The sequence below is a fragment of the Panulirus ornatus genome, chromosome 5 (assembly GCF_036320965.1).
Source record: "Panulirus ornatus isolate Po-2019 chromosome 5, ASM3632096v1, whole genome shotgun sequence".
Taxonomy (NCBI): domain Eukaryota; kingdom Metazoa; phylum Arthropoda; class Malacostraca; order Decapoda; family Palinuridae; genus Panulirus; species Panulirus ornatus.
In genome coordinates this window covers 2,753,574-2,763,261 of record NC_092228.1, presented here as the reverse complement: position 1 = coordinate 2,763,261, position 9,688 = coordinate 2,753,574, and the positions used below count along the sequence as shown (strand labels likewise).

Below are 9,688 nucleotides of genomic sequence, written 5' to 3'. Positions count from 1 at the left end.
GTACCCCAGTGTCCTTGTTCTTACCCAAGTGTCCTTGTTCTTAACCCAGTGTCCTTGTTCTTACCTTAGTGGCTGTCCTTTAGCCTCGTTGTCCCTGCCCTTCAGTGTCCCTTTTCTTATTTATGCTCTTTAAATGTACCTTCTCTTCATTGTCCCCTTCTTCAGTGCCCCTCCTCTTACCTAATCACCCATCGTGCTACCATGCACGATAATATATCATAACAACGAGTGTCAGATGTTCTTTGATGTGGGTTGTAACAACTGAAATAACCGATTCCATATCCCCCACGAATCTTACTTCGACCTTCATATTTATATTTACAATGATCAGATTAATTGTGTTCATTATACGTTGATGTACATTCATTTTTCTATTACAAATGGCCTTATTAAAGAAGAGAAAATGCAAATTGTAAGTGGCACCAATAGAACCCCTTTTTTAAAGGAAAATTGGAAATTTGTAAAGTTACCCATACAAAGCCTGATTTACTTTGTTTTCTTTTATAAAGACAACCATAGAAAACGTTATTTTGGTTAAAAATGTTAGTGTTCATTGTACAGAACCTGATTAACCGAGTTTCCCTTGAAAGGTTCTTCAGGTAAAGTGTGTTTGTAAGACCTAGAATGTTAATTACAAATGGGATTTAATATATTAACTTAACATGGGTCTTCTGATTGGCTAACATTTGTGTCACGAGGTATTTGAATTTTGAGTGTTTCAGTAAAGTGGGATATGAAGTGTTGAATGTTTTAGTAAAGTGGAACTGAAATATAAGCTTCACATGGAATTTAGAATATTAACTGTGTATATATAACTAGATATTAACTCCAAGTGAGACTTAGATTGTTAAGTGAATACGTTCGCCGTGAAATATAAATGTCACTCTTCCCAGTCCTGATTTACTCCGTTTTTTGTAATCAGTCCTGATTTGCTCCGTTTTCTCTAACCAGTCCTAATTTGCTCCGTTTTCTGTAAAGGTTCGCCAACGAGACGGTGTACGTGGGACTGAGCTATTACGGTCCGGTGATGGGCGACAACGAATATCTGTCGTTCTTCCTGTCGTGCGCCGTGGAGGTGCCCTTCCTACCTCCTGTGTTGGATCGTGATGGATCGCTGGGGTCGTCGCTGGATCCTGGGCGTGGGCATGATCATCGGCGGGGTGTTCTCCATCTGCACAGTCCTCATGCCCGAAGGTAAGGTACTACGCGGGTTGGCCGCCATGTTGCTCGGCTCCCTCGCTTCTCGCACTAGTTTACTTCATTTCTGATACATTAAAGATTATAAGGTTTTGTGCCTCATACATTCTCATGAAGATTTTGTGAATTTAGGAGTTAATTCCATAGATTTTATGAGTACTCATAAACTAATTATTCTTTCTATCTAACATACAAATCGTCACAATGTTGTTCAATCCGCTGATGTAACTAGACCCAGAGTTTTGAACTGCCATACACGTAAGACTAGATATATTAAACTATGAACATTTAAGACAGTTATTATCAACTGTAGCATCAGAGCACTAAGGCTGATCTACATATTAGTCGTATATAGAAGATATTATACGTGGAGCTCCTGTATTTATCTAACAACACAGCTGACAACCCACAGTTGGCATGGAGTTTAATACAACCCCTTTAACAACCTGTAGTACCCCTGTGCTTACATACAACACCTCTAACAACCCACAATACCACTTCTACTTAAACACAATAACCCTATCTGGTTGTATTGTGCACAGTTACCCCCCCCCCCCCCACAACCATCTTATCTCCTTTTCCCAAATATATCAGCGCTCATCCCAGTCTTCCTCACCTCCCTCCTCCATCTTCCTCACCTCCCTCCACCATCTCCCTCACCTCCCTCCACCATCTTCCTCACCTCCCTCCACCATCTTCCTCACCTCCCTCCACCATCTTCCTCACCTCTCTCCTGCATCTTCCTCATCTCCCTCCTCCTCCAGGAGCCTCGATGGCCACCCTGATCCTGTACCTGGTGGCCAAGTTTGCAGAGTCAGCAGCGTTTCTCATTATCTACCCCTTCGCTGCGGAGCAATACCCGACCGAGGTGAGGGGCGTGGGTATCGGCTTCTCCTCGTACGTGGGCGGCCTGGGTTTGGTCATCATACCCTTCATCAATTACCTGGTGAGTTAAGTTGATGACCCGGTGAGAGTTGATGAAGTCATTAGGTGATAACGATGACTAACCCCCCATTAAGTCAGTTCGCTTGCTGGTTTTGATCATGAGTTAATCATGATTAATATTATGGTGATAAGTAATGAAACTGGGATCATTTTTTTTAAGTAATGATATTTGAGATATACTTATACTTAGATCACATATTTTTTAATGACTTTGTACTTTTACTTGAGTATGTCTTCAAGAGTAATTATATTCCAACCACGTGATGTCATGACGTCATACCTAAAGGTCGTATACCGTCGTGCTCGAGGGTCGTATACCGTCGTGCTCGAGGGTCGTATACCGTCGTGCTCGAGGGTCGTGTACAGTCGTACTCAGGAAGGTCATTACCCCCTGGTGGCAGGCCGTCTAACTACCCAGTAACACACCAGCGTCCGTCCTCTATTGACTCAAAGAATCACAAGAGAAAATACAGAGTGACTCTCATTTTCTTTTCCTCATATTTTTTTTCCCTTCTTATTTTGCTTGACTAACTGGGAAGAAATATCCTGGACAGACATTCTTGCATTTTTCCCAGGAAGAAGAAGTCAGGCTTGTATTGTGAGAGGGAAGAGGACTTTAAGACATTCATACACCTCTTCCCCCTTCCCCCTTCCTCCTCCTCCTCCTCCTCCTCCTCCTCCTCCTCCTCCTCCTCCTCCTCCTCCTCCTCCCCTCCCCTCCCCCCACGCGGTCCTACCCCCTCCCCCCCTCCTCCTCCTCCCTCCCCGTTCGTTAAGCGCATCTCGGGTTAAACCAAGTTTTCAGAACTCTACTTTTCACCGTATAAGTAAACTATAAAGGTTTACTCACCAAAACTCGCTCAGCTTAGGCAAGTAAACTCGTTTTGAACTCTTCTAAATGTGTCACGGTATCGTAAACTTCAGACTCTCATAACTTCCCACTCGCTCAGCTCGCTCAGCTCGGGTTAACCACGTGGTAAACTACAGAACTACCCAGCCAATTATACAACTGGAGAGTTTGTCTTTAATTCATTTCAACGATTTTTTTTTCGTTTTTGTCCGGAATACTTTTATACATTAGTGTGTGTATGTGTGTGTGTGTGTGTGTGTGTGTGTGTGTGTTTGTGTGTGTGTGTGTGTGTGTGTGTGTGTGTGTGTATGTGTGTGTGTGTGTCTGTATGTGTGTGTGTGTATGTGTGTGTGTGTGTGTGTGTGTGTTTGTGTGTGTGTGTGTGTGTATGTGTGTGTGTGTGTGTGTGTGTGTGTGTGTGTGTGTGTGTGTGTGTGTTTGTGTGTGTGTGTGTGTGTGTGTGTGTGTGTGTGTGTGTGTGTGTGTGTGTGTGTGTGTGTGTGTGTGTGTGTGTGTGTATGTGTGTGTGTGTGTGTGTGTGTGTGTGTGTGTGTGTGTGTGTGTGTATGTGTGTGTGTGTGTGTGTGTGTGTGTGTGTGTGTGTGTGTTGTGTGTGTGTGTGTGTGTGTGTGTGTGTGTGTGTGTGTGTGTGTGTGTGTGTGTTTGTGTGTGTGTGTGTGTGTGTGTGTGTGTGTGTGTGTGTGTGTGTGTGTGTGTTTGTGTGTATGTGTGTGTGTGTGTGTGTGTGTGTGTGTGTGTGTGTGTGTGTGTGTGTGTTTGTGTGTGTGTGTGTGTGTGTGTGTGTGTTTGTGTGTATGTGTGTGTGTGTGTGTGTGTGTGTGTGTGTTTGTGTGTGTGTGTGTGTGTGTGTGTGTGTGTGTGTTTGTGTGTTTGTGCTGGAGTCTGCCAAAGTTCCTGGTTCAAAGAATGTGTATGCTTCAAGGAACAGCTCACGCACATTGCCTGCCTTTGAAGTATTGTGCAGGATCTCCCTCACTGGGAGACAGTACAAGACGACAACACTTCGTTGTCGTGTGTATTCCAGCCAGTCAGCCAGGCAGCTGGCTAGGCAAGGAGATGAAAGTATATGGCAAATGTTCAATTGAATTTGATAACATGCACGTCCTTAAATGTTGGTCGCGCATGTCTTTATCACTGCCGTCGTGCTCAAGGGTCGTGCCGTCGCGTTGTGTTGAAGGGTCGTGCACCGTCGTGTTGAAGAGTCGTGCACCGTCGTGTTGAAGAGTCGTGCACCATTCGTGCTCAAGGGTCGCGTCGTATTGAAGGGTCGCATACCGTCGTGCACAAGGGTCGTACATCGTCGTGCACAAGGGTCGTACATCGTCGTGCACAAGGGTCGCATATCGTCGTGCACAAGGGTCGCATACCGTCGTGCACAAGGGTCGTATATCGTCGTGCACAAGGGTCATTATGGAAGGTGTCGCCGGCGGACGGTACTCCTGCACGTCACTTTCTTCTCCCGCCAATTTTTAGTTTATCGAACACTTGGGAAATTAAGGCGAGAACCATCAAATTGACGTTACTCTGGATTATATTAAACCCGCCCTCAAGAACCATCCAGTTTGGACGTGTTTTGGTGGAGAGAGAGAGAGAGAGAGAGAGAGAGAGAGAGAGAGAGAGAGAGAGAGAGAGAGAGAGAGAGAGAGAGGGAAGACCTGGAGACCTGGTGACCTGTGTGGTGTGTGTGTGTGACCTGCAGGGGACCGAGATGTTGGTGCTGCCTCTCCTGATCATGGGCGTGGTGTCGGCCGTGGGCGGTGTCCTCACCTTCAGGCTGCCGGAGACGCTGCAACAGAAGCTGCCCAACACCATGGCCGAGGGCGAGGCCTTCGGCAAGGACTTCACGTGGAACGACTGCCTCGCCTGCGTCCCCGTCACGTAAGTAACCCGCATCTCCTCCTCCACTGGGGCGAACATGGGGTGGGTGTGGTGGTGACTCTGACCTGGTGTCTGTCTCTCAAACGTTTCTATACAACGTTCCCCAGGTGTAAGAACGTTTCTGTACAACGTTTCCAGATGCAAGAACGTTTCTGTGCAACGTTCCCCAGGTTTAAGAACGTTGTAAAAAAAACGTTGGAGACACGAGACACAGGTGGCAGTGATTGGTTCCATCTGACAGCCGCTCATACCTCGTATGTGTCATGTTCACTACAGTACTCTGAGGTCAACCTCTCCTGCTAGCTCACCTCTCTCCCCTCCCTTCCCTTCCCATCCCCTCAACTTTCTCTTACTTCTTTTCCATCTGTCATCTGTCGCCTCTCTCTCCCTCCTTCTCCTACATTCTATTTCTCAGTATTTCCTGCCACGTGTCTGTTATTTAGTTACTCTATTACGTGTGTTTTCATTACGTCTGTCCCTCTATATACCCTCCTCCTCTCTTAAGTGTCTCACAAATGTTAGCTTTTCTTCGTAGTTTCCAGCATTGCTAACGTCATGTATTATTCTGTCCCAGCCCATAACCCGACAGTATTTATATTTTCCTTCCAATATTCATCAGTAATTAGTCTTTTAGTTTTCCTATTTCTTTGTTTACACTTCCCCCATCCCCTTACTGAAAGCTTTGTATATACCCACCAAAGCAGACATTAGTAGTTATTTTTCGCCTATGTTTACATCATTTCGAGCCACTGGTGTCTGGGTCAGTGTTAGCAGGTTGAGAACAACAGCGTAAGTTGCTGAGCGTTATTGCCTGGAGTCTGGAAATGCTGTAACTTAGACACGATCCACAGTGAAAGATTTAGTGAAGTATCCGCTTGAACCACCCCTCTTAGAAAACAGGATGAGGTTGACCTGGTATCAGATGAAAATTTGACAGAAATCTTTTTCCTAAATTCATGAGGAGTGTTTGTGAGTTTGTTTGTTGGTTGTGTCGGCCCTTAGGCCTGTCTACTGGAGTCATTAAGGTCGACATCGTCTTGTTATAACGACCCGTTGCCCTTGTAAGTGTTTCAGAGCCTATGATATATATATATGATGGAGCTACCTGGCAACCCCTAGCGTAGCTAGTAACACCTCTGTTTATGTATAATGGTTTTTCCACTGTCCGCCAGGGGCGGTAGTGGCGTCTTGGAGAGACGGTTTCACTAAACTGTCTGCCCTTCAGTTCCTCTTCTCTCGCCCACCATGTTCACCTGCCCAACCGTAGATGTCTGATCATGTTTGTCTTGTGTTATGTGTGACTGTTTTACATACGTTTCTTTATTCCAGTTATCTTTTTTTTATGAACCTTCTTGTCTTACTAATCATTATCCTCAATATTTACACTTTTCCCTCTTTATCATCTGTTTATAAGCATAACCAGCTTTATCTTTTCCTCTGCCCCTCCTCCTCCTCCTCCTCCTCCTCCTCATTGTCTCCCTGGTTCCTCTCCTGCAGGAAGGATAAGGACGCCGAACTGGGTCATGAGGAGGAGGAGGAGGAGGAGGAGATAGTGAGTGTGGAGAGCCTGGGTCGACGTCGTGTGTCGGAGGCTGTGGGCCCGGATGAGGCCACGCCTCTCCGACGGATGGGTTCCTCTGCCTCCCGCGGTCACCCACTGATGCGCCAGTCCAGCATTATGGACACGCCCATCATCACCGACGCCTCAGGGGCCATGAAGCTAACCTTCTGGGTGTAGTGGAGCGGCCGCTGGAGAGGAGAGGGGTCACACTGGCACCCCAGGATGGATCTCCACTGTCGCAGCGGGTCCTCCTCGGCTCTTGTGTACTTCCTCCTGTCCTTCTGTCTTTCGCCTGCAGTTCTCGTGTCTCACCTGGGGTCGTATAGGTGTACCACGACTCCGAGGAGGCCCTGAGGTCAACCTCCTGTGAGGCCGAGGTTCGAGGTGTAGCTGAAGTGTTAGTTGTTGCAGGTTGAACTGAGGTTTATTTTGAGTTCCCTTAAATCCGCGTCACGCTCGACCTAAAGTTGACCCCCCTTAAGTGGAGCCGTGGCGAGTGTGACGTAGCGATCTTAGACGTAGTGATCACGACTGTAGTGATGGTAGTAGTGTCATTGATTTACACGTCATCAGTTAAACTAGGTACTTAGAGCTGAGCTGTTGTGAGTCTGTATTGCTGGCAATGATGATTTGAAGTATCGTTGTCTGAGTATAGGTTAATCTAGTTTAGTGTTGGAGGGACTAGTTTGGTTAATGCAGAAGATGTTCTGGCTCAAATAAGCGTATCTACAATTGGATTAGGTGAAAACTGTGGTTGAATATTTGGTTTAGATCTAACCTGAACTCGGTGTGGTGAGGTTGTGGTTGGTTAGTGATGGAGCAGTGATATGTGGATGTTGTCACGTGGTTCATTAGACTTGTGAGTTGTAGGTGGTTATGTCGACCTCTGACGACCGATGAAAAGTGTTGGTTCACCTCATTTTATGTGAGGTGTTATGGAGGCATGAGGGACGCTGTGGAGGGACCAGCAGTGGACACACGTCAGGTTGTGTGTGTCAGCGATGCATAGGGAGGCTGAGTCACGGGTTGTGGTCCTGCCTGGCCTCCTGATGGTTGTTAAGGATCTACCCAGCCGACGGTGTAGGTCCTACCCTGCAGACGACCATGGTCAACATCCTCACCAAAAGGACAACAGCAGATGATGCTGATTATACACGCGATGTGTTCTGGCTGTAATGTGACGAAAACAAAATGACACATATGAACGCGAGTGGCACGGGAAACATAGTGTCTTGTCTGAATTCAGAAAGTTCTGAACACGTGTATGAATAGGGACCACAGTCGACGAACGTGATTGGTTACTGGCTGGCCAGGGAGCCAATCACAGAGAGGTGATGTTGAGTGTAAACAAGGACCAGGATCGTGGTAGATGTGAAGGATTTGTGTATATGATAAAATATGATCTCCACAGCATCGAGACCCAAGATTAATTGGGTATTTTAGCAAAGCCCAAAGCATATCATTAACATGTTAATATAGTGGTTTAGATTTAGGGATTAACTGTTATAAGAAGGTCACACAACAATTGGAGAAAGGTGGATTTCTTAACAGGTATTTTCACTGTATCACCAACACAGTCTTTGTGCATGTGAACACTTCATGATACTGAAAGGTTGGATTGAGAAATATAGATTCCCAAAGTTAGAAGAACTGCAACACATGAACTGTGAGTTCAACACATCCCTCTAAGTTCAACACATCCCTCTAAGTTCAACACATCCCTGTGAGTTCAACACATCCCTCAAAGTTCAACACATCCCTATAAGTTCAATACATCCCTCTAAGTTCAACACATCCCTCTAAGTTCAACACATCCCTCTAAGTTCAACACATCTCTCTAAGTTCAACACATACACCAGTAAGTTCAACACATGCCTGTAGACTGAGCACAACCCTGTACATACCTGGGTCATCGCCCCCTGCAGAACACGTGCAGGGGAGATGACCACACTGTCCAGGTGGAGGTCATCTGTTGTGTCGACCGTAATGTAGAGGAAGGAAAACCAACGTTGATCAAGTCTGTATTTTGACATGCAAAGTTGTGTGTAAAATTTCTGAATATCGTACATGTAATGAGTGATATTGTAAGGAATGAATTTACATTTGTCTCATTCGTGTGTGTGTGTGTGTGTGTGTTGTGTGTGTGTGTTGCCGGACTTCCCTCTTGGCGACACTGTTTCACTGGCAGTGTTGTCTCATTGAGGAACTCACTCCAAAGGAGTTCATCATTCTCCAGCTACTGTGAGTAGCGCAACCCTGTGCTGCATTATATATCTAAACAGCTTGTTGTATTTGTTTACATTTTGTATATATAATTACAGCTTGAATGATATAATTCATGCTGAGAACTTTGTTTGATAATTAGGATAATTAGGGTTATTATCAAGGATGTAAGATTTAGCAATAAATTTTTTATTAGTGTATCTTCAACTTGTGGTTCAATATGGTACCCTTATTCTCCCCAGTTTCTTGGCTGTAATATAGATATAACATTATTGATATTACTCGAATCTTACTGACCATCACATGATTGTGTTTGTAAATAAGCCACCTCATACCCAAGATGTAATTTCCATGATGAAGACACAAGACACTTCCTCCTAAATTATCCGAGACTCAGCCTACACAAACAGACACACATCACCATCTACGGGCCCTTCCCGGTGGACATGGTCGGCTTCCTGGGCGCTGCCGGAGCCCCCATAAATGGGGATCATGGAAGAGAAGGGTCCATATATTAAGTAAATATGTTCCCTGTGGACTGTGGACATTGATAGATATATTCTAACAAGGTGTAACAGTCCACAAGGATGAGGATAGGTATATAGTGTTTATATGTTGTGATATTATTGATTTCCTCTCTCCATTCAATGGTCTATCCATCATCTGTTCTTCCATCTATCCATACATCTGTCCTCGACGATTCACATCTATCCTGAAAGTCTAACAGTATTAACCAGGTGCGTGGCAACATTCAGGTACTCGCTCTGTAATTATGTTACAGTCTGTAACTCTCTGTTTATTGCCTGTAATTAGGTTGCCGCCTGCACTTTGATGATGCCTGTAACATTATTTCTGTAATAATTTGATCCCTGTAAATACATTGTAAGTCTCCAGTGATGCTTGTAACTCAGAATCATCGTCTGTAACTCCCACATCACTTCCTCTAACTCTTCAGTAATGCCTGTAACTGCGTTGATGCGTATTCGTATGCGTTACTGCTTGTTACTGTACGT

The 9,688-nt window shown here is 45.2% G+C and overlaps 1 protein-coding gene across 1 annotated transcript in view; it reads left to right on the top strand.

Moving 5' to 3' along the window:
- LOC139747215 (carcinine transporter-like) overlaps positions 1 to 8,876 on the top strand; it is a 17,754-nt gene extending 8,878 nt beyond the window's left edge. Inside the window, 5 exon segments of the mRNA XM_071659251.1 lie at positions 979 to 1,078; positions 1,080 to 1,194; positions 1,962 to 2,143; positions 4,713 to 4,891; positions 6,389 to 8,876. Coding sequence (XP_071515352.1) covers positions 979 to 1,078; positions 1,080 to 1,194; positions 1,962 to 2,143; positions 4,713 to 4,891; positions 6,389 to 6,629 — 817 coding nt within the window. The 3' untranslated portion in view covers positions 6,630 to 8,876.
- Positions 8,877 to 9,688: the final 812 nt, after the last annotated feature.